General features: G+C 38.4%; 2 protein-coding genes across 3 annotated transcripts; both read left to right on the top strand.

Annotated features, from left to right (window-relative positions):
* The first annotated feature begins 72 nt into the window (after nucleotides 1–72).
* Nucleotides 73–26,252, top strand: LOC116290997 (proprotein convertase subtilisin/kexin type 7). Of its 2 annotated transcripts, XM_089027768.1 has the most exons (22): nucleotides 73–676; nucleotides 1,877–1,973; nucleotides 2,313–2,350; nucleotides 3,530–3,618; nucleotides 3,918–3,991; nucleotides 4,159–4,249; nucleotides 4,691–4,745; nucleotides 5,977–6,115; nucleotides 6,787–6,887; nucleotides 7,702–7,814; nucleotides 8,295–8,349; nucleotides 9,276–9,383; nucleotides 10,137–10,236; nucleotides 18,843–18,895; nucleotides 20,009–20,106; nucleotides 20,741–20,835; nucleotides 21,284–21,374; nucleotides 22,337–22,451; nucleotides 22,810–22,985; nucleotides 23,436–23,727; nucleotides 24,216–24,466; nucleotides 25,021–26,252. In XM_089027768.1, the coding sequence occupies exons 1-22, from the start codon at nucleotides 203–205 to the stop codon at nucleotides 25,031–25,033; spliced, it is 2,718 nt and encodes a 905-aa protein (XP_088883894.1). In that variant the 5' UTR covers nucleotides 73–202; the 3' UTR covers nucleotides 25,034–26,252. The 2 variants fall into 2 exon arrangements, with proteins under 2 accessions (XP_088883894.1, XP_088883895.1); XM_089027769.1 differs by lacking the exon at nucleotides 2,313–2,350 and having other exon boundaries at nucleotides 659–676.
* Nucleotides 13,426–16,884, top strand: LOC148912502 (uncharacterized). Its single transcript, XM_089027550.1, has 3 exons — nucleotides 13,426–13,487; nucleotides 13,777–14,851; nucleotides 14,926–16,884. Exons 1-3 carry the CDS (start codon nucleotides 13,426–13,428, stop codon nucleotides 16,882–16,884), a joined length of 3,096 nt encoding a protein of 1,031 aa, XP_088883676.1.

The following is a 26,252-nucleotide window of genomic DNA, read 5'->3' as shown; positions in this document are numbered from 1 at the left end:
TGATTTACCTTCCGCTTCCGGTTCATTGAAACAAAACCAGGCTTGGCTGCTTTCTTGCTTTCATGGCACAAAATGGCTGGTGGAAAAATATCAAAATTGTTCGGATTTTAACTTGAAAATTCTTATATTTTACTATGAATCCCACCACAGGAAGCTGACGGAAGCTTTCTAATACCTTAATGACTGTCTGGACACGTTGGTTATGTTGATCAAGCTGCAAATATGGCGGATTTTCACGCATTTTGTAGCCGTGGTTTTGATTTCTTGTTTCGTTGAGTCACAATTTGAAGAGAATTTCATAGCGTCTTCTTCTTTTTTACCGATTTATAATGATTCAGCTGCAATGGCTTCGTCTTCGTGGGCCGTTAGGATACCATTTTATTCACATATGGATGAGAAAGACTTGCATTTTTTAGCAGATAAGATCGCACACGAAGCCGGTCTTTACAACATGGGTCAGATTGGTGGCCTTAAAAGACACTATTTATTTTACCACAAATCGTTCAAAAATGACAGCAAACAACACAGCACAGAGACGGCTAGAATACGACACAGTGTTACAGAATTACTTGGTAATCATCCTCACGTAGAATGGTTTAAACAAGAAGTGGTTAGGAAGCGTTATAAACGTGGATTGCAGTTTCAAGATCAGTACTTCCCAAACCAGTGGCATTTGGTAGGTTATTGCATTATTAATGCTTAGACATTCTGTCCTTTTGTTCTTTAATACATTGTATCGTTTGCATCTCTGATTCATATTTCCTTGATAACCCCGTTTATATGTACAGTATTAAGAGCATCAAAACGTTATTAATATTTTCTAATTTTTAAATAATTGGGTTTATAAAAATGATAAATACTTCAAAACCCTAGCTCTCTACACATACATATATTCTACCATTTAAATATAAGTTAATAAGGGTTTTGATTCCCTGACTCAGCATCACACGTGAGTGAAGTTAATTGTTAATTTTCTCCCTTGATTCAAGAGAGAGCTCACTGTAGTTCAGTTTAATGATATTCCGCTGTGCATATAAATTTACAGCCGCAATTTTGGTTGACTTAGAGAAAAGATTTTTGTTATGTCAATATACACATATGTGGCAGCCATGTCTTTTGTCCTTGTGCATGTGACGTCATAGCCACCATATGTTGGATGACTTCAAAAGATTTGGCTTGGTGTCTTTTGTCCAAGTCAACCAACATGGCACCCATATCTTTTGTCCTTGTGCATGTGACAACGTCATAACCGCCATGTTGGTTGACTTGGACAAAAGATTTGGTCTTGGTTTCTTTTGTTATGTCATCCAACATGGTGGCCATGCCTTTGGTCCTTTTATTCCGAATTGATGCATATATAAATGCAACAATACAGTGTATGTCCAGTTATGTGAATTAATGAAACCCTTAATAGACAGTTTAATCTCAATTAATTGTCAGTAGCAGTTTAAAACCATGGTCTGTACCTGACTTAAATGTGACCCCATTCCAGGACAATCTGCAACATATTGGTTATTATAAAATAACTGCTCGAAATCTTGCATTCTGATTTGTTGGGAGTGCGTGCTTTATGAGAGCACACAGCACCCACACGCACTTTTAGTTTCATCATTCATGTAATTTTTCGTCATTCGTGTAATTCTTACTTGCTTGCTGTGCTGTGTGTAGTTATAAAGCACTTGGGGATTGACAGAAAACTTGAGAAGTGTCCAGAAGCACGGCGCTACACGTCATGCTTCTTCTAACACTTCTCTCGTGTTCTGCTTTATAACTGCAAACAGCATATGCACATGTTTCCTATTTCTTCATGATATTTGGGTGTATGGGAAAATAAGATGGTACAAATGTGACTCAAATATGACCCATTCACTTGCAGGACAATCTGCGATATGTTGGCAATGATATCAATGTTACGGGAGTATGGGAAAATAACATTACTGGACAAGGGGTAGTTGTATCTGTTATTGATGATGGTGAGTGCTTCGTATTAAGATATCAATTATATGTTAGGGATGGACCATTAGACTTTTGAGGGGGATTTTGAGGGGTGGGGGGGGGGGGGTTGGGCAATTTATTTTGTGCAGGAAATTTTTTTTACGCCTCATGGCTGTGGAGGAATTGTTTTTGGCAAGTCAAACGTTAACAAATAACAACACACACATACATAGTTTTTATTCAACATAAAAAGCCGGTTCATTATATAGCTGTTGTCGTTTAAATTTGTTCTATTGGATTAAATTAAATGGTATAAATAACTTGAAATAAAAATAAATAAATTGATTGAAATAAGATGTTTATTATGAAAATAACAGGTGTTGAATGGACAAATCCTGATATTCTGGATAACTATGTAAGTTATAAGTATTAATAAGTATTAATCTCTTGATAAAGAAATAAATGACATATGCAGTAGAGATTTACATTGTGTGATTAAATCATTAATTATTACTAGAGAAGAAAAAAGAAGAAAACAAATAACTATGACGAAAATCGCTCAAACTTGGATTCAGCTGAAACTTCCTAAGAATACTCTTTAAAGGTCCAATAATCACTGTATGAAGTGTTTTCTCGATATTCAGGACGAAAATATGATATTTTTACGATTATTTTTTGGAGTCTGTGACGTCATACACTCAACATCCAACATTGATACATACATTTCTTTGTATATAAATCCTTAATTTATTTTATTCCTATGAAGCTCAAAGGGTGGCTAATGTGCTTATTTCACGTTACTTGTGAATATAATTTATATTTTGGGGTGTTTGGGTATTTCTTTCTCCCTTTACTACTGATATTTTGATCATAAACTACAAAGAAATGTATGGAGCGATGTTCGATGTTGAGTGTATGACGTCACAGACTCCAAAAAATAATCGTAAAAATATCATACTTTCGTCCTGAATATCGAGAAAACACTTCATACAGTGATTATTGGACCTTTAAAGAGTATTCTTAGGAAGTTTCAGCTGAATCCAAGTTTGAGCGATTTTTGTCATAGTAGCACTTTAAGAAATAAAATATTCTCACTAAGTGAATTAGGAATAGCAATTCAAGTCTGGTTATCTAATAATTCTAAAATAAATGTTAAAATCAAAATCATATTTTGAAAATGCATTTATCTAGAGTAACAATGCAGCTCTCGTGGTAATGTTACTCTTGTTGATAAAGTTGCTGTCTTTTGAATTGAAATTGGAATTTCTATGAAGCCCAAACTGAAACTCAATGAATAAACTAATGACACTTATAATAAAGATTAAATATAAGAAAATATAAATATTTAACAATCTATTTTTAAAATCAGACTATTTAATGATCTAAACATTAAGAATCATCATGTTCATATATATATTTTATATTTTTACATTTTTTAGTATGTTTTTAACTTTCATTCTGTCCCAGCGTCTTATAAGTAAATTGTAAAACATTTAGCAACAATATTTTATCTAACCCCAGACTACATATCATGTAGGACTACTGTATATATTTTCTAGTGTTCATTTGTTTTGTTGTTGTGTATATCGTACAGTCATCTGAGGGTAGCTGGGATATTAATTCAAATGATCCTGATCCGATGCCCAGAGCTGACGATGCAGGTCTCAATCACCATGGTACAAGGTAAGGAAATAGATGGAGGGAGGGATGGATGGATTAGTGGGTCAGTGGATAGATGGATGGAGGGATGGATGGATGGATGGAGGGATGGATGGATGGAGGGAGGGAGGGATGGATGGAGGGATGGATGGATGGATGGAGGGATGGATGGATGGAGGGAGGGAGGGATGGATGGAGGGATGGAGGGAGGGATGGATGGAGGGATGGATGGATGGAGGGACGGATGGAGGGATGGATGGTTGGATGGATGATATAAGATTTAGGTTGACTGTAAGATACAGTATGTTTCATGTTATACACAGATGTGCGGGAGAGATCGCAGCAGTTCCTAATACATACTGTGCAGTGGGAGTGGCCTATGGCGCTAAAGTCTCAGGTACATACATACATATGTTTGATAAATTAATTAATTTGCACATAGAATGCAGGATTCTGTAGAATTCAGATTCAGTAAAACCCGTACAATCAATGGCCTCTAAAAATTGATTCATAAGTGATGAGATAAGTGGTCTTGATATACCATATAACGGCTGTTTGTTTCAGGTGTGCGTATTCTTGATGGACCAATGACAGATAGCCTGGAAGCCATGGCATTCAATACTAAACTACACATCAATGATATCTACAGCTGCAGGTAATCATCATATAATATGATTGTTTTATATTATAGTTCATTCAAGGAGCAGAAGCAACTCAGTTGGTTAGTGTGTGGCCTCTAGAGCTAGAGGTACGTGGTTCAGTCCTCAGAATCTCCATGTCTTTTTTGACTTTTCTCTGTTCTGTGTAGTTTTAGCTTTAAATGCCCTTAATAGACCACTGATATTAGTCTGAAAGGGGTAAAGTGCACACTGTCGAGTGCTTTATGCATGACACCTTGGAATTCAAGTCAAGCAATATCCTATTTTTTGTGATTGGGAGGTACTATTGAGAGCAATAAATGGTTCTTGGAATATCCACCAACATGGCCATGGATGATGCACTAGCCCTTTGAACTTTCGATGATAATAGTTGAGTTCAGATTATAAACCTTTATTTTAAATAGCTAAATGTTGTTTATGACTTGTGTGTCTTGTAGTTGGGGTCCTGATGACAATGGTAAAACAGTAGATGGACCACATCAACTAGCCCAGGTGAGATTTACTAAAACTACTGACATTGAAACTGTGTAACAGACATACTCTACCAGTTGATCTGAAATAGTGGCATAGAAATCACACCTCAGTTGAGTGCAAAACTTTCTCGATTCTGATTGTTTGGGATATCGGTATATCAAGGTACGCCAAGATTGATACTCTTCCTTTACTCGTTAGTTTTAATATCATTCGAGAAATTACATAAATGTGTATCACGAGTATAGATCTATCTATAATTGTACTTACATATAGTGGGCGAATTACAGTGTAGAATCACAATAAAGCTCGGTATTTCAAAGAATCCGATTAGAATAGCGTATCGAGTATAATCACATATAAAATAATGATAATTTATTACTTATAACGCGCAAATTAGCATGTGTATATGATCAAATGCGCGTAAATCAGAATCAAATGTCATTCGTTTTACTTAATAGTGTTCGATATCAATTTCAAGCTAGATCGAGTTTCATGTCAAGTTAAATCATAAACAGTAACGTAAGATAATATAAATGTTTAAAGTATATAAATGTTCTCAACACTGATTGACTAATATTTTTTCTCAGATCAGCTTGTACACTGTAGGTTCTAAAATGATATTGTTTCCAATACTCCATTTTAAAGTTCCTAGCCAAGGCTGGAGCTTCTGTGCATAGCAACACTTCAGTTTATCATGCACGATAACTTGATCCAGCCTCAGCTAGGAACTATTATTCGTGGTCACTGAATGGAACTGTAAAATGGAGTATTGTCTGAGGGAAGGTCTAAAGTGTTGAGGGTGTGTCACCAACTGTACCCCAATCCCACCTGATAGAAACATTGTTCAGACATCATTCAAAGGGTCACAATCCCATAGAACATGGACCAAGATCTGCAGAAATGTTGAAAAAAGCACAACCTGCAGTCTCAGAGAAACAAACATGAATGATGAACTTTGACACCTTATGGTGTCTCCCCGATTAGCAAAGCACCTGTGCTGAGCTATTAGTTTTGAGACTTTAATAAAGTTTATTATTATATGTCTATGAGAATATATATATATTTGTGCTGCGGTTGTAATGTATCAAATTGAGCTGATCCTCACAGTATATGAAGCAACAGCTTATGCAGCTGCAAATTGTAAGACTCTTGAATGGGATTTGAACCTGTGGCCTGGCGATTCCAGTGCTGCTCTAAAGTTTATTATTATTATTGTTGAGTTTTCTTGCTGACGTTTTTCCCCCTGTAGGCTGCTCTTGCGCATGGTGTATTAGCTGGTCGTCATGGTTACGGCAGTATATTTGTCGTTGCATCTGGTAATGGAGGTCACTTTAAAGATAACTGTAACTTTGATGGATATGCTAACTCCATCTACACAGTAACGATAGGTGAGTATCATCCATTCAATATGCATACATGCTATTGTTATCAACCTGCACTTTACTCTAAGGGGTCGGTAAGTGGTCAAACACTTGCCAGCATCTTACTCTTACACATTACTGACAGCCCACTGCCACTTTAGCGTTACATTGCCAACCTACCTCTAATTGATGTAAGGAAATGAATCCTAATTTAAGTACAGTTCTTCAAATTGCGACCGCAACCCGATTAGCTCAGATGGTAAGAGCGTTGGTCTGTTGTGCAGGAGGTCGTGGTTCAAGCCTTGCCCGGACCAACACTCAGGGTCTTAAAATAACTGAGGAGAGGGTGCTGCCTTTGTAATTATATCTGCAAACGGTTAGACCTTCATGTCTTCTCGGACAAGGACTTAAAACCGTAGGCCCTGTCTGTCTTCACTATGTAACACTGTATAAGGAGGACATAAAAGGTCCACTGAAAACGCTGGTGATGACCATCTTCAGTGCCCATGCTAAAACTCTACCGTACAGGTCCCACTGTAATATTGGCATATAAAGCTGTTGTGGTGTCCCTGCCCTCATGGAGAAAAGCTAATAAAATCTAAATCTAAATCCAAATTTAAAGGTGTATTTTTTGCTAAAATATGGCTAACAAACCTTATGTCTGGATGCTACTCCTAATATATACTTTTGTAATGCAGGTGCTGTTGATGAAGTGGGTGACATGCCATACTATGCTGAACACTGTGCTGCTATGCTTGCTGTTACCTACAGTAGTGGACAAGGAATGCAAAGAAACATTGTGAGTGTCTTCCTTGATGATAAAACAACAGCCTTTCACAAGGCATTGATTGCCAGCACGTGTTAAATACAGTCATGTTATTGATATAGACCAGTTTCAAATTCAAAACTACATTGGCTGTGTTTCTTGATTACAGACTCATTTACACAGGGTTAGCCTCGTATCACTGTTTAAATATTCAAGAATAACAACAGTAAAGTAAAGAATGCACAACTTCAACAATACAAACACTTTGAAACTTATGAAATGTGTTTTTGTCACTCGGTAAAGATCTATTTGTTAAGTGTATGCTACATCGAGTGTATAAGCAGATTTAAAAAAATTGAAACTTGACAGTAGCCCTTGTCTGGAACATGTGAATATTCTGCACAAAATCAATGCTAACTCTACTTAAATGAGTCTGTAATCAAGAAACACAGTGGTGATTTTGGAAATCAAAAATCATCTATTGACCAGTGACTCTCTCAAATTTGGATTCCATTATCCACCCCATTATCAACTGCATTTACTACCATTATCATCAAAGTGCAACCCATAAAGCTTGATGTCTTATTTGCCAACTAGCATTTCAACAACCATCAATCAAATAACTGCAACAAAAATATATCTTGTGGGAGATTTTAGGCTGAATTGAATATCTTAATCCTCCGAAATCTTTAATTCAGTCCAAAATCTCCCTCAAAATGATTTTTTTATTGCAAATCTTTGATTGCAGTCATTGGAGTGTAGATTGTCAGGGAACATCAAACTTCACGGGTCGCACTTCAATGGTAATGGTAGTAATAATACTTATGTAAATATCATTCTGCACCAGGTCACTACTGACTGGAGGTTAGGAACTGGTACAGGATGTACAGACAAGCACACGGGGACATCAGCTGCTGCTCCTCTTGCTGCTGGAATGATAGCACTGATGATGCAAGCCAGGTATGTATGTTAAGACTGATGATACAGGCCAGGTATGTTAAGACTGATGATACAGGCCAGATATGTTAACACTGATGATACAGGCCAGGTATGATGGTACTGATGATACAGACCAGGTATTAATAAGTACTCATGATGACTATTCACAGTGGTCAGACTCGTACACATGTATGAGAAACCATTAATTAGCATAATAACTTTGGTTCAAGCTGCATATCTGTACTTTCTCCCTGTACTCACTTCCCTGACCTGCTGTTGCTCTCCTTGGTTTTCTTTATGCCCATCCTCCCTCCCTCGCACTGTTTTGGAACTTTGTGGAGCTCTATGTTTACTTCTCCATTTCTCAGTCAGGAGTACAGCGGGACCACCGTGAATGAAATACTATCTTTCTGACTGCTAGTCTTACTGACTGCCTATATGAAGTTTTTTTGTTGGAATGATAATCGTATGGCATTCATCATTCTCATTCCTTGTATTCAGGCCGTGTTTAACATGGAGAGACGTACAACATGTCATTGCCATGTCAGCTTTCAAGGTTAGTAAGTAAAATAAATAGCTAATAATAAGTAGAATAAATCACTTTTAATATATTTGGATTTCCAATTTGGCCCACTGTCACTCACTTACACTCACACTGTCACTCTTTCACAGTGTGTAATTTACCCTTTTATCATTACTGTTTCATTAGAAACATAGACGCAGCTCACACTAGCTTTTAGCTAATTATCTCTTCTTGTCACTCACACTTACCACACTTACCACAACGTTAATATATTCCACGCATAAAACTTTTAACTAGCATGTTGACATTTACGAGGGGGAGGGGTGGAGGGGCTGGAGAAATCCTTGTGGCAAGGGAGCGAACAGCACATCAAACAAACTCCACTCAACATTGGTTACATGCAAGCATTATCAGCATAGATTACCTATACCTCCCTGTATACATCCATCAAGAGTTTCACTACTCTAAGCGCATGCTCAAGGGGTCAAAAAGTGGGATCACAGGTTGTAAAAATTGCTATATTTTAATTGTATTTTTCTTATCAAGCACAATTTTCATTAAATATTCAAGAGCAAGTAGTGTAAAGCTAATTCCAAATACAATATAACAAAATATAGCACTTTTTACAGCCAATAATCCCACTTTTTGACCTCTTGAGCATGTCTTAAAGAAGTAGCTCAGAACTCTTGATACATGTATAGGTTGTCTTGTATCTGTCTTGTATCTGCTCATCATAGTATTGCTGTTATCCCGAGGACTAAACTATTCCTTACCATCCCCTCCCTCAGCATTGTATTGCTGTTATCCACGAGGACTATACTATTCCTTACCATCCCCTCCCCCAGCATTGTATTGCTGCTATCCACGAGGACTATAATGTCCGTTACCCTCCCATCCCCCAGCATTGTATTGCTGTTATCCACGAGCACTAAACTATTCCTTACCCTCCCCTCCCCCAGCATTCAGTAGATGATGATGATTACCATACGAACAACGCCGGCTATCATCACAGTCATAAGTATGGATTTGGCGTCTTGGATTCCTGGAGACTGGTAACCACTGCACAGGTGAGTCACGTGACAGTGACGATATCATGTGATTGGTCAATTAATGTTTAACCGTGACCATGACGTGTGTCGCCGGCAAATGTTAATTATTTTGATATCAGGACCTTTACTAATTAGCAATTAGTCCTTTAGCAACCATGTGACTCAAAATCCCTTGAGATATGAATAACGATGAAACATCCGGCATCTTGGTTGGTCTAACAAGGGAAGCTAATGAGGAATGTCTTGTTATCGTCAATAATAATAATAATAATAATAACTTTATTCTTATATAGCGCCATTTCCATTTCTGTCCAATGACGCTTTACAAATTATAATTAAACACTAAAAATATGCGGTAAAATAATTAAGAAATATATGAAGATGTTAAGATATATATACATTAAAATTTATTTTCCTAGTTAGACCCAGCCTTTACACCGAACCCCACATGTGCCGAATCCAACGCAAACGAAAATTGCGGCTATGACGTAACATGCACCTGCTCTATTGGTTCATAGGTCTTGATGGGAAAGGGACTAATTGTTTTAGTCAAATCCAACCAGTCGATAAATTATATAAATATATATAGATGCAAACAAATTTTGAATTAAAGTTAAATTCATTTTTTTGGTTTTCAAAGCCGGCACGTTTCGCTACTAGTAGACTATAACTTATGACCTAGTATTAGCTCAACCAATCAGAACGCAGCATTGATGATAGACCACAAGTTGGATTTGACTAATGCCTCGTTGGTCACGTGATTGATTTTAGATGTGGAAGAGCGTTCCTTGGATGACGTCATGGTCATCGCCCGTCATTCATGTTAACAGAGCCATCCCATCAACCAATAAGATGACAGAGAGTTATCGAGGTAAATAAACAAAAGAATAAATAAATACTGTCACATGTTAAGAGCTTGATATCGTTTTTATTCACGTTTCCATATCGTATCACAAACAAGCAGGTGAAAGAAATTAACACGTAATAATTTGTTTATTGCACATTTAGGGTCGATACAATAGAGCGCGTGCAGTAAAACCATGAAATAAAAACAAAGTTGATACTGACAAATAGTAGCTATTTAAGCCCCGTCCACACGTATCCAGAAATTTTTGTATCCGCAAATTATTTTTTGCGGATACGAAAATGTTTGCGTCCACACGCAACGTATTCGAATCGCTTTCACCGTCCACACGTATCCGTTTTCGTAAAATTTGCGGATACAAAAATTTGCGGATACAAAAATTTGCGGATACGTGTGGACGGGGCCTTAGTGACTAATACACAGTATTTGTCTTTGTACGATGAATGTTCTGGTTGAGTGATAGCAACTATTACTCACTAAATAGTGCTACTTGTCAGTATCAACTTTGTTTTTATTTCATGGTTTTACTGCATGCGCTCTAACAAAACTTACAGTTTCCATTTTACCATGAAGTAAAAAGATTAAGAGTGCATGTCAGCAAAAATCAAACAAATTCGATATTTCGCGGCCACGGTTGAAAAATCGATTTTGCTCAAATTTTGTCCAGATGTACTTTATTATATCACAAAATGCACTGCATAGTTTTTTAAGGAAAATATATTTTTATTTTTGAGAAAATGCCGTTTTAAAACGTCCTCCCGAAATCGCCATTTTAGCGGCCAAAATTTGCGTTGAGTTTACCGACCGAGTTCGGTACAAAAATCGATTCTAATCAACTTAAAATCCCTAAAACCGTGTTCTATGCTATATAAATATCCGGTTACGTGACTTACAGGAAATTTGAGTTACTTTTTGTGACATAAATAATCTTAGTTTTAAGACTCGTGATTCTAGGTGATTGACGATATCCCCCAAACAAAATCGATTTTCACCATGTGATAAAGCTCCAAATTCAACAAGCTTCCGAGGGTTAGTTCTTTAAGAAACAAGCTTTCAATCGATGTAAACATTTCTTTGGGCAAACAAATATTTGTTACGCGACAGGTCATTCAAATCTTCAATTTTTGACCTTTCGAAGTCATACGCCATAATTTCCCATCACTCACAAAATCAAAGAATCTCGCCTGGCTAATCTCTTATTCTTACTGTTTTACCTTTACAGGCCAAAAAATACACTTGTTATAGCATTTCTTACCTTTTTAAGGCGAAAATGTGGTCTATTAACCTCGGTATTCGTTATAATGGTATCACAAGTCTTGACCATTATCTGTCAGTTGATACCTTCCGTTTACTATCCAATATGTCAACGGTTCAGCGCTTACTAAACGGCGTTTAAAACCCTTGTCGAACAGTCAAGATTGTTTTCCTTTTTATCTGAAGTTCTACGATATCATAATATATCAATATGATTTCAAAATTTATGGTACAGCTGAATTTCCGTATCGAATTTAGAGTACGTAAATAAATGGCCTGGGATTATATGCTAATCATAGACTACGACTTTCTAGGGTAGGGACGGTATGTCCCATTTGCCTTTCTCTGACATCCCAGCGCTTACTAAAAGTGATTTAAAGCCTCTGATTAACTGTTAGATCGGTCGATGTTGTTAATATACCCCAATGATATATATCGTTTGCTGGATATCGTCATCATCAGGAACATATCAAACTTTCCACATAGAAAAGTTGTCCTTCCGCTCGAGACGTTTCTTTTACCATATAAGAAATGTACTTACCATATTTGGAAATTGGAATATACTTTTCTTCACTAAATAGGCGAATTTCTGGCTCAAAACTGCTCAAAATTACAGTAAATCGAGTGAAAACATCACTAACTAGACAGCCATCTTGGTGTTGGCCGAAAAAGGACTGGAAATGTGTAGGGGAGGGGAGCGTGGTTTGTCACCACAGGAAGCCCGCGAACGACAACAATTGTTTGATATGCTGTAAAATAATATAATTTGCGTTTCTGTACTACACAGGGAGCCCGATTCCCTGGGAATCAAATGCTTTTACAATACAATACGATACAATACATCTTTATTCACATTTCCTTTTGTGTTACATTACATTAAATTATATATTTAGATCATTGAAAAGAAAATACTTATTTGGTCAAATAAATAAAGCTAAATATGAAGTTGTAATGAGAGGAAATGCCTGGAGCCTAAATAAACCATATAGTTTCCTAGTTAGACCCTAGTCATGTTTTGTGTCAGTTTGATGTAGGCAATAAACACGAGGAAACAAAATTAAATAATATACAAACAGTAGACAGACAACGACAAAAAGATCGATTAGTGATGTGACATGCATTTACAACTGAGTTGGGTATTACATATCGCGATCGAAAGATAAACAAAGCTGAAATCGGTTTTAGATATTCTACGAACTCAAACATTTCAACAGCTTGTCGTGAAATTGCTTTTTACTGCCGTCAGTGAAGAACATAAAAGGTACCGCCTGACTTTTTTTGATTGAAGGCAGCAGGAAAAAAAAAAAAAAAATTCCAGCTTGTGTTCATTGACTATCGAAAACCGCAGTTATTAATTAGCGATGGTTTAGTGCAGATATTGTAAAGAAAATGGAAGCTGCGTGTTGTTCGTTTAGGTCTATCGTCGGTAGTTCTTGTGGTTTTGATGCCAAAGATCGAAAGCGCCAAACCCAAATTGTACCATTGTTGTCCTGTACAAAAGATATCGCAAGACACTTGTCCACCCTGAGTTTTTCAGGTCCTGAAAATGAGATAGATCTGATATTGTCTAGAGTAGCATTGTATGACAAGTCGAAGGAGAGCATCAAATCGATGACCATCTGCCCTTATCATCGCGCGACGCTTGGGATAAGCTGGACCAGAGGAGGAGGTACAATATGTAGAGTTCCGCAGGAGATTTCAGACCATGGAAAGGGTAAAGGAACCTGGCCTAAAGGTGATCGAGGTTTAGGCAAGCAAGAATAACCTATTATATTACGCAATACTGGCGTGTTTGTCGCTCCTGGATCAGGTAAGTTTTTTTCAAAGAACATATATAACTAGTGACTGTTCATAAGTTGCTCAGTACTGTCTCTTTACGTTAATATATACATCGATATTATTTCAGGTATTTGCAAGAAATGCCGATATCTGATTAAAACAATGGAAAGTAAAGATTCCTCAAAGTCAGATGTCATAGCTATGGGTGAACAGATGAAAGAGTTGTAAGACAATTTGTCATGCGATTATCATTTACACGTACATACTGCCAGGTAAAGAAGTGATGTCATTTGAAGGTGCTTGAAGTAATTATTTACAAGTGCGGTATTTTACGGATCAGTCGTCATTCTTCACATTTTTTTATCAGTACCAAGACTACACGCTTAAGATATATTTCATATGCAGGTACTTACGCTTTAGCTATTTAGAATTTTTCTTATTCATCTTATGAAACTGATGCCATGGCACAGGAAGCCCACCCAAACGACAAGAAAAGCTACACAAATTTTAAAGAATCAATCCCCTCCTACTCACACAAACTTTAACATTTAGAACATTTACTTTACAGGAAGACGATGAGGTAACCCTTAAAGCCAGCGCACAAAGTCCAGCTTTTCAGAGCCCACCAAATACTACTATACCTGAAACACCATGCACAGCCTATGAACCCCCAGGACGCTCGCTATCAACAGAAACGGAGGACAAAGACAACTCAGAGCCAATGTCAAGAGAACTGCTAAATTCATTTTTAGCCGCAAGGGACATAAGTCCTATTAGAAACCAGCTGACTACACCATGGGATGAAGCTTCGCAAAGAACTAAGCGACGCTATTCGCGTAAAGCAAAGCAGGTTGTCTTTGCAGCTTTAGAAGAGATTGCGCCTGAAAGCTCAGAAATGTTGTTCAGTGTATTACAGTCATCTGGGCAAAAGGATGAGAACGTTGATAAATCGCTGATGGAGGCTCTTGTTGAATGTTTCAATAACGCAAGTCATTGGAGCACAAGAAGGCAGATCTTGTCGATAATGGCAGATAAGATGCCCTATTCAGCGTTGAAAAACTGGATTCCCGATCTCTCCAGATACAGGTTTAATGTGGCCCGCCACCACGCATTGCTTCATGGAAGAGGTACTCCCGTTACCATTACAAAGAGCCCCCGTATTTATGTGTCAACTGAGAAACTTAACCACTTTTTGACTTTTATCACAAGTGGTCAAGTGATCCAAGATTTGCCGTTTGGAGAAAAGACATTGAAGTTATCTAGCAATACAAAGATCACAGTCCCAAATGTTGTAAGGACATTAATACCTGAACAGGTGGTGCAGCAATACACTACCTATTGTCAAGAAACCTGTTTTGAACCAATAAGCCGTAGCAGTTTATGTAGAGTGTTGAGTGTATGTAGTGCTTCCGTAAGGAAGTCACTACAAGGACTTGACTATTTTTCTGCCGATGGTGCTCAAGCCTTTGATGAAATGGAGGAAGTAGTCCAAAAGCTTGGAGATGAGTACGGAAAAGGTCATTCCTGGGCAAAGAATCAAATCAATAAATTGAAAATTGCAAAGCGCTATTTGAAAAGTGATTACAAGGTATGTAAATCATAGGCGGGTCCAGGATTTTGGTTGATGTTAAAACGATAACATCAAATCTTTGATATTTGCAGGTTCATGTGTCAAAAAGCTCACGAGTCCCCGACCACTGTAGAGCGCACGCTCTCAGTCATGAAAGTGATTCGGATTTCACCACTAAATGTGACCATCAGCACGACCTAAAATGTGACCGGTGTGAGCTGATTCCATCTGCGTTTGATGAAGTTCATTCGGCTTTGGAGGATCTGGCCATTGACAATGAAGAGAAGAAAGAGATGATGTATGTCATCACCCAATCAAAGAAAAATATCCAAGCCTGGAAAGCCCACCTGCTGCGTGCTATCAATCAAGATGAAGCCCGGTTGAACGTTCTTCAGAGTCTGGGTCCAACCTCAGTACATGTAGTATTAGACTGGGCTATGAAGTTTCTCCCAAGGAAATACCGTGAAAGCCAATCTGATTGGTATGGAAAGAAAGGTATTTCTTGGCACATTGCAGTAGCTACAACAAAAAGAGAAGGTCAGTTGGAAATGTTGACATTCGTCCATGTTTTCAAAAGCTGTACCCAGGACAGCTATTCAGTAATGGCTATCATTGATGATGTTGTGGGGCAACTGAAAACTGAAAGGCCTGAGCTCGAGGAGGTATTTCTAAGGCAGGACAATGCCGGCTGTTACCACAGCGCATTCAACTTACTGGCCATGAAAGAAATAGCCAAAAACCACAAAGTTAAATTAAGGGTCGATTTTTCAGACCCTCAGGGCGGTAAAGGGTCATGTGACCGAAAAGCTGCCACCATAAAGAACCACATCAAGGCATACTTGAACTCTGGAAAAGATGTCGAAACAGCAGAACAGATGAAAATAGCCATCGAATCATTGAGTGGTGTCAATGGAGTAAGAGCTATGCTATGCGACCCCCCTTCAATCCCAAATTTAGTGCCTTTGAAATGGGATGGAGTTAGCTTCATCAACAACATCTCCTACAATAAGAATGGCATGAAAGTATGGAGAGAGTATGGCATTGGCGAGGGTAAGACCTTGAAATGGAGTGCATTTAGCCTGCCAAAAAGTATTCTTTTGCCAAAACTAAGCGTCATTAAAGAAGCTACTCCCCCTAAAGCCACTTTTACAGAGGTAACTGCAAGAAAGAGACCAGCAGCAAAATCTAAAAGTATCGAGACCCAGCCTACGCATACGGATGCTGAAAGCTCCAGCTCAGAAGATGAAGAGCAAACGACAAAGCTGTTTCCATGTCCCGACGACGGCTGCATTAAATCGTTCCAGCGTTTTTCATCTCTTCAACGCCATCTTGACGTCGGTAAGCATAAATATGTAATGGAAAGCGAAACACTTCTAGACAAGGCGATGCTGTCATACGCCGTAAAACTTGACCAAGGAGATGCGTCATTGGAGAACCAGCCACTTGAAGAACCAAGTACTTCCCGCACATTGGCATATGGCGATGCTCTATCAAAAGGCTGGGCATTGAAGTCATCCACTGTCCAAAGGAAACGCTTGAACAAAGCTCAAAAGGACTATCTTACCAAGATGTTCGATCTTGGAGAGCAGACAGGGCACAAAGTGGATGCTAACACCGTATCTAATTCTATGAGAAAGGCAAGAAACCTTGATGGCTCTTTTATGTTTAATTCAAGTGAGTACCTCACACCAAAGCAGATAAAAAGTTTTTTCTCACGTCTTGCTAAGAAAAGAAGGGAGGTTAAAATGGATGACGTGGACTTAGAAGACGAGATGGAGGAAGATGAGGAGGCAAGGCTCGACGAGGAAGAGTTTGAAGAGCTTGCACACAACATAATTAAGGAAATCGGACTCGGTCATCCCATCATGTTTGAAGCTCACAATCTCTGCGAACTAGCTACAAGCTCGAAGCTTTCAAAGTTCTCCATAGCAATGCTGCAAGAAATATGCACTTTTTATGAGCAGGATACCTCTTCAATCAAGGGAACAAGAAAACAGCAATATGTTGATTTGCTTATGGAGTTAATTGGCAATTGCAGCCGTAAAAGGTAGTTATTTCTTTGACCTGTCTTATTGTTTGTTTATAATCATCATCATCATCATCATCATCATTATTATTTCATAGCTTAACCTCCCCCTCCTCCCCCCCCCCCCCCCCCCCAAATTTCTTCCCCGCCGCCAATTGGGCTTCCTGTGTACACAGTTTCTGTAACTAATTCAAATTATATTATTTTGCAGATCATGAACTATGACTTTGACGATATAAGCCGATCTAACAGTTAATCAGAGGCTTTAAATCACTTTTAGTAAGCGCTGGGATGTCAGAGAAAGGCAAATGGGACATACCGTCCCTACCCTAGAAAGTCGTAGTCTATGATTAGCATATAATCCCAGGCCATTTATTTACGTACTCTAAATTCGATACGGAAATTCAGCTGTACCATAAATTTTGAAATCATATTGATATATTATGATATCGTAGAACTTCAGATAAAAAGGAAAACAATCTTGACTGTTCGACAAGGGTTTTAAACGCCGTTTAGTAAGCGCTGAACCGTTGACATATTGGATAGTAAACGGAAGGTATCAACTGACAGATAATGGTCAAGACTTGTGATACCATTATAACGAATACCGAGGTTAATAGACCACATTTTCGCCTTAAAAAGGTAAGAAATGCTATAACAAGTGTATTTTTTGGCCTGTAAAGGTAAAACAGTAAGAATAAGAGATTAGCCAGGCGAGATTCTTTGATTTTGTGAGTGATGGGAAATTATGGCGTATGACTTCGAAAGGTCAAAAATTGAAGATTTGAATGACCTGTCGCGTAACAAATATTTGTTTGCCCAAAGAAATGTTTACATCGATTGAAAGCTTGTTTCTTAAAGAACTAACCCTCGGAAGCTTGTTGAATTTGGAGCTTTATCACATGGTGAAAATCGATTTTGTTTGGGGGATATCGTCAATCACCTAGAATCACGAGTCTTAAAACTAAGATTATTTATGTCACAAAAAGTAACTCAAATTTCCTGTAAGTCACGTAACCGGATATTCATATAGCATAGAACACGGTTTTAGGGGTTTTAAGTTGATTAGAATCGATTTTTGTACCGAACTCGGTCGGTAAACTCAACGCAAATTTTGGCCGCTAAAATGGCGATTTCGGGAGGACGTTTTAAAACGGCATTTTCTCAAAAATAAAAATATATTTTCCTTAAAAAACTATGCAGTGCATTTTGTGATATAATAAAGTACATCTGGACAAAATTTGAGCAAAATCGATTTTTCAACCGTGGCCGCTTCTTGTTCGATTTTTACTGACATGCACTCTTAAGATTCCCGTTTTTCCTATCCGCAAACGGCAAACGTGACCACGTTTTCATCGTTTCCCAACATTTCACTTTACCTTTTGCAAACCTTCTCGACAAAGACAAGTATTCTTTTGTTAATCTACTACTTGGAGATTTTTGCGATTCCTTTTCACTAATTTTAAAGAATTTTTTAATGGTCAACTGACGGTTCACGTTTGCCGTAAACGAGAAACTCTCTAGTATCGTATCACTTCACTGATATGGTTTTAATTCATTCACGACTTTATCCCACTGACATCAAACCTAAATGTGAAACAAATATTTTTATTTGAGTTCCTAGTCGTGCTGCTGCTTCTGCACCTATTGGGGGCACATTTCACTCACACACACTACTCCTATATTCAATATTCTATGCACACAACACTCAACTGACTTGCTTTTTATGGAGGGAGGAAAACCAGAGAACCTGGAGAAAAATACTCGCGGCAAGAGAGTTAACAACAAATCAACTCTCTTACCAGCCTGCGCGAGGATACTCAGTGGAACGCAAGCCTCCTGTTACAAACCTAGCGTTAGTGAGAGGTTGATGCATTAGTGGAGTAGAGACCACCCATACTACGCAATATAGCCAATACTGAGTTGCGCCGTTAATATTTATAATGTTTTACACTGCAACAAATGTTTTGGTTTGTTTCACAGTCACCAGGGAACAAGTGGCTGAAGTCGTTACCCTAGAACACGTGACTGTTACAGTAAGTATTGATACGTGGTCTTCTGCTCAAACGCGAGGAAAACTGATATGAATATCAACCTTTATGTTCTTGTATTACCAACTCCGCGCGCAACAAAATTTTATGAGTGCAAAGAGTAGAGAGAGTTTCTACTTCGCGCAACAATGAAAATGTTTTGCGCGCAGCAAGAAGTCGTGATACTAGCAGCATTCTCTCTGTAGCTTGAACGCAAAGATGTTGCGCGACAAGATGCGCGACAAGTTGCGCGATTTCGTTGCCCGTATAACCGCACCTTTAGTCAGAAGAGTACAGGCTTATGCAAAGTTACTTGGTGCTTTACTTGACAGAAACGAGTGGAACCCAAAGAGATTTAGGGTGACAAACGACAATCAGGACGAAGCTGGACACTAGTATGTCGCTAGTGGACTGGGCAAAACGTTTGAGTGAAACATAATAAATAACATATAACACAACACGATACAACACAACGCAACACCAACACAACATCAACACAACACAACGCAACACAACGCAACACAACACAACACCAACACAACACCAACACCAACACAACACCAACACAACAGCAACACAACACAACACCAACACAACACCAACACAACACCAACACAACACCAACACAACACAACACCAACACAACACAACACAACGCAACATCAACTCAACACGACACAACACAACACCAACACAACACCAGCACAACACCAACACAACACAACACAGCACAACACCAGCACAACACAACACAACACCAACACAAACACAACACAACACAACCAAAATACAACACCAACACAACTCAACACAACACAACACCAACACAACACAACACAACACCAACACAACACCAACACAACACCAACACAACACCAACACAACTCAACACAACACAACACAACACCAACACAACACAACATAACGCCAACACAACACCAACACAACACAACACCAACACAACACAACAAAATACAACACCAGCACAACACAACACAACACCAACACATCACATCACAACACAACACAGAGCAGTTTTCGTTTGACTGTGAAAAGCCCACGGCACGAAGTTTTTTTAAGTACACACGTATTCATTGGATTCTCACCTTATCCTTTAAGGTTAATTTACGTCACCGTTACCGTGGTAACCTGATAGTCAAGCTCGTATCTCCACATGGTACTCCGTCGATGCTCGCTACTGCAAGACGACACGACAGGTATGTTACTATGGAAACGAGAAATCAATTAGAAGCCAACCAAAAAATGAAATTGCTAGGAAAACATTCACATCTTATACTATACATAATGAAAGACTACGGTACGCAAGGAATCTCTGGTCTGTCGAGCTCAGTGTCAAATCTACACAAACTAGAGCAGAGCCAGGTTGTCCAAAAAGACTTTCCTTAGTCGGTGTGGCTGTTAGTCGGGATTCCTTACTCGGCCACTGTCCTTACTTAGGTCTGTACTTCCCAGTACAACCAGAACTACAGCCTTAGCCTTGTTCACAACTAAGTACAAGATTGAATGCACAAAAATAGTTAAATGGCTTGTCCTCGTATAAAAAAGAAGAGATAACTAGCTAAAAACTAGTGTGAGCTGCGTCGGTGTTTCTAATGAAACAGTAATGATGAAAAGGTAAATTATACACCGTGAAAAGATGAAAAAACTTACTGACGTTTCGGACGCTAGTCCTTCGTCGGAGTAAAAGAGAGGGGAAAAATGTAATCTAATCTGAGACTCTTTATACATTGTTATATAAGGACAAGCCACACTATTTCCGCGCATGGAATCTTTCGGAAATATTTCGGACCAATTTTAACAGTGTATTGAATGATCTTTTATCGTTTCCAGGTCTCCCGAAGGGTTCGTGGATTGGACCTTTTCAACCGTTAGGTGCTGGGGCGAGACCCCCGAAGGCGTCTGGACACTAATCGTCATTGATAATGGTAAATATCTGTTAGACTTTCAATCTTTCCGTTACTGCGGTTTTCGATATTCGGCGAACTTGGTAGTTAAATAATCAGTCAGTACTTTCTATGTTCTTAACTGGCGGCAGGGAAAAATCAATAGAACGTTTTCTCAAGGTTGCGTGCGCATCCAACTTGACGGGCCACAAAACTGAAAAACGCAAATTCAGTAAAATTGAGAAGACAGTTTTATATTTAAAGAAGAGAATACTCGATTTTATAAATTCTTACCGAAAAAAAAATCATAGCAATGTCTGATAATACTCGTGTTCTGGTATCGTGGCCCGTCAAGTTCCTTAAATTTGGATGCGCACGCAACCTTGAGAAAACGGTCAATTTTACAACAAGCCGTTGAAATGTCTGAGTTCGCGGAATAGCGAAAACCGCAGTAAATACAAACATGTTTTACTTGTTTTACTCGTTGAAGGTAATGATCATGCTCGGGGTTACTTGATGGACTGGAAGATCACTCTATATGGATCAGCACTGTCACCAGCCGACATCAAGCAAAGACGGAGGTAACGAAATGCATTCAAATGTAAAAGCAGTTTTACTATTATGGACGGATCATTTAAGATAATCGAGGGGGGTTGCAAGCACTCCACCTACGAAAAAAATATCGTGCAACCTCTTCTTTCAGAAGCAAAATATCGACATTTCGTATTATGAAATGGCTTCCTATAAGAATGGTTATCGTATGAGTGGGAAACATACCGTACTGACTTACAGCACGTACACGGTACGATATGCCGTAACATTGAAGTGGCTTCCCATAAGAATGGTTATCGCATGAGTGGGAAGCGTACGGTACTGACTTACAGCACGTACACAGTAAGACATGCCTTATTATGAAATGGCTTCTCATAAGAATGGTTATCGTATGAGTGGGAAACGTACGGTACTGACATACAGTACATACACGGTACGACATGCCGTAAAAATAAAATGCCTTCCCATAAGAATGGTTATCGTATGAGTGGAAAACATACGGTACTGACTTACAGCACGTACACGGTACGACATGCCTTATTATGAAATGGCTTTTCATAAGAATGGTTATCGTATGAGTGGGAAACATACGGTACTGACTTACAGCACGTACACGGTACGACATGCCTTATTATGAAATGGCTTTTCATAAGAATGGTTATCGTATTAGTGGGAAACGTACGGTACTGACTTACAGCACGTACACGGTACGACATGCCTTATTATGAAATGGCTTTTCATAAGAATGGTTATCGTATTAGTGGGAAACATACGGTACTGACTTACAGCACGTACACGGTACGACATGCCATAACATTAAAATGGCTTCCTTTTGTCATCCAGTAATTCATCCAATCACATCGCGTAGTTACGGCTACAGTACGGCTACGAATTGGCCGTATCGTTTTCCATTCAAACGAAAAACTGCTGTAAAACAGATGTGTTAGCATTTCCTTATTGTCCAACGACTTTACTATTTTTTCGCCTGCAGTATCATGGAGGAAGGTATCAGCGGTAAATATCTTCACACCGACAAAGCCCCTCCCTGCCCCCCTCCCCCTTCGTCAGTCAAGAGCCAAGAAATCATGTCTGAACGAATGCTCAAGGCAAGTACCATCGCTAAGGCCCTGGCTAAACGAGGAAACATGTTTCCAGGAACATATTTACCGCGCGCATGCTTCCTCGATGTTTCCCAGTTTAGCTACATGCGAAACATTGCTGCGTGCAACAAATTTTGCTTCCAAGACGCGAAAAAATGTTTTTGCTGTGCGGCAGAAACATTTCATGTCTCCAAGACGCATGGAAACATTGTTTCCCGATGTTTCCTGACAGTTTTGCCACCTTAGGAAACATTTAGGGAAACATGTTTCCTCGTTTAGCCAGGGCCTAAGATTTATTTTTATGTCCATATATGGGCATCATATAAGCCTTGTTCTCACGTTCTGTGTTTTTATTGGTCGCCAGGTTCTTCTGTTATTCAGTGGTTTCTGTTTCCTAATTGCTATATACTACGTACTAGATGTAGTGTTTGATAATGAAGGCCTTGGTCCACCACAACCAGTTGAGGAGAAAGTAGAGAATAAAGAACCTTCTCCATTGATTCCTGCCAAACTAGCCGAAGAGGACTGGAAACGACTGAGGTAAGCTGGCGAGATCGACGCGAGTGAAAAACGTCTGCGCATGCTCTGAATCCATATGCAAATTTGTCAAAACATAAGTAAATTTGACTTTCAAACATGCCTGATAAATTGGACTTCACAAAATGCCAAAACTTAGTGTCCATGCTTGAAACTTAAGGCTAATTCTTTCATATTGTGTTTGTTAAGACAGTATCTTGGTCTGACAAAAGTATACTCTCGAACTTTTTTGTATACTTGGAGAAAACAAACATTTATTTTTTCACTCAAACTCTTCAAAATTCTTAGAAAACGTGCTAAAATGCACGCATGCGCAAACGTTTTTCTCTAGTGTCGGCGAGATCTAGATTTACATAGCTATTCTCTGAGTCGGGATAATAAATTACTGTAAGCTACTATGGAATCTAATATCAATGCAATTCTCCTCATCGTATTGTTTCCCTATGTTTTCAGTAACCTGTTAGAGTCTGGTGAAAAGAATACACGACCGTCATCGACCAACCAGACATCTCAACGAAAAGGATTTCAATCTAGTCCATCGTATTCCTCAAACAGTAACCAAAATAACCCTGCTCTGCCTTCTCAGCCATCATCTACTGTAATTCCTACAGACACTGTAGTACCTATTGAAAGCAAAACAAGCTCGTCTAGAACGTTCTTTGGTAAAAGACGTGTTTTGTCGCCTTCAGATGAAGTAAGACGAGTGAAAGATTTTGAGAAGAGATTACGATACGCCATGGAACAGGTAACTTAACCGATCTACTAGTTACTGGTTTGACCTGTAGTGCAATGTTTCCCCTTCACAGACCACATGTCATTCCCTAGAGTATCATTTCTTTGTTTAATGGCTGCACATGAGAAGACGGATATGGATACAACTCAAACATATTCTTATTCTTAAGAGAATGACACGAGGTATAAAATGTGAAAACATTGCGCTTAAGATAAAGTGGATAATGTTTTCCTATCTCAGACCACGTGTCATTCCCTAGAGTATCATTTCTTTGTTTAATGGTTGCGCATGTGAAGACAGTCATATATGAAATATGGATCCAACACAAACCGATTCTTAATCTCAAGAGAATGACACCTGATATGAAATGGGAAATCATTACGCTCGAGAAGCAGTTAAACTTGCTAAGTTAATCAAATCCAACCATCCGTCCCACTCATCCTTTTATTCATTTATTCCTCTTTCGCGTATTCATTTATTTGTTTCTTATTTGTTTGTAGAGCTTGAAGCTGCAAACCAAACAGTTAAAAGACATCGATGAACTTGAAAACGAACTACAACAAGCAACAGAAGAGAGCCTTATTGCACATGCGCTTGAGCAAAGATTTTATAACAGTATTAGCCATACCCCTCCCCCGGAGAGTACGAATATCAATAAACCAACTAAGATTCGACAGTCTAACGCCTCTGCTGGTCGATCCATTAGAAAACCCATTAAAGGAATATTGAAAAAGAGCAAGTCTTATTTGAGGTAAAACAACACACATTTTATTAATTAGCTGTTAGTATTGACGACTCTTAAAACTCCAGTCATACGGGCTAAGCCTTACTTTTGAGATCGGAAAACAAAAACAGCAATTAGAATAACCAAACAAGCTACGCATACGCTAACAAGTCCGCATACGCTGGAGTTTTAAGAGTCGTCAATAGATTTCGCGTCTCGATTGGTTTGGTCAATTGCATTTCTGTGATTCATATCTAAAATTAATATTGTAAACTGTATTTTGTTATACTTTGTGTATTCATTAAGCACGTGGTGATTGTAGGCTAAACACTTAAGAAGCACTCTACATCGCTTGCTTTATACTGCACACAGCACGAGGGCGCGTTTTGCTGTTGAAGTTATAAAGTACTCTAGGATTGGTAGAACACGATAGAAGTGTTGGGTGAAGGATATTTTAAATACAAACGACGAAAAAGATGTGCGCGCGCGTGCATCTTATATCTCTTCGACATCACACTCAGCTGAGCACAGTGACTGCCTGACACGAAATTCTGACTCATTTTTATCTCATCTTTGAACAGCTCTTCCAGATAGCATTCAAGTACCATAACAACGGCTGTGTGACGTCACCATTCGTATCATAATTTCAAGATAAATCCCATGGACTGCAGTATCACTGCCGCACAAGGCCTAGCACAAGGCATACTTTTAAATCATACAAGCGTTAAGCGATATCACTTCATGAGAGCTTTTAAGGGTGGCGTTAATCGTATGGGAAAACGACTTTCGGGTTCACGGCTAAAAGTTCCTCATTCAGGAACGGCCCTTTTTGCGAGGAACTATACCGTAGCCGTATAGTTCCTCGTGTGAGGAGGATTTTGACTTATTTTATCGACTGCAATTGTTTGATTTTCCCTTTGCTATCCTACTAGCCTTTGCAACGCTCAAATACTTTTGACTGATTGAAAAGGGTCAATGTATAGGTTTGATAAAGCAGTTTAGGATATTTGCCATTCAAAGTTTTTGTTAAAAGAATGTTTTTCAGAACAAAAACTTTTCGATTCGATGAGATCTATTTTGACAATTAACGGCCATAAATTGGCATAAAATATGAGAAAGTATTTTTAAGAAATATTTTTCACACTTGGGGAAAAAATGATATATATTCAATATATTTATTATTTCAAAGAATAGCTGGTTTAAGTCGTTTTAAACTTTGAACAATTCGTTTTGTTAGAATCTTACTTAGGTAGTAATCAGACTTAGTTGCAGTCAGACTTTAAAATAGAATAGACTTTCATTCTTTACAATAGTTTAAAGTTTATTAGGCATTTAAAACTTGAACTATTTTGTCGCTTTAAACTTTAAACAACTTTGTTTGTTAGCATCTTGCTTATACCACATTCACAACAAGGCTTAAACATGTTTTAAAGTGGTTTAACTAAACAGGTTTGGAAAACTATCTACGAACACTGCACTATATTTGGTGAAATGATGCATGTAAGCTATCCTTTGTCTTGCTCTGACAATATTCTACAAAGTATTATATTGTAGGTTTCTAGTTTCTCAATTTTTTTCCTAATGAAAGCATAGTTTAACTAAACACTTTTAGGTGTGAATAGGGTATTAGAATGAAGGCATTTAACCCGTGAAATAAAACTAAATACTACTCAACGTTAATAGTTAAATAGACAAAAAAGAAAACTATAAAGTGTGTCAGTCTAATATCTTTTTTCTAATATCTAAATGCCTTCACTCTAATGCACGTAGTTGTAATCAGACTTTTAATAGAATAAACTTTCATTCTTTAATA

This window comes from Actinia tenebrosa, unplaced genomic scaffold, assembly GCF_029948245.1.
Source record: "Actinia tenebrosa isolate PJP-AT-01 unplaced genomic scaffold, QUT_ActTen_1.0 PGA_scaffold11__36_contigs__length_13525064, whole genome shotgun sequence".
Classification (NCBI taxonomy): domain Eukaryota; kingdom Metazoa; phylum Cnidaria; class Anthozoa; order Actiniaria; family Actiniidae; genus Actinia; species Actinia tenebrosa.
Note: the sequence above shows the minus strand (reverse complement) of the source record. Positions and strands in the feature narration are given on the sequence as shown.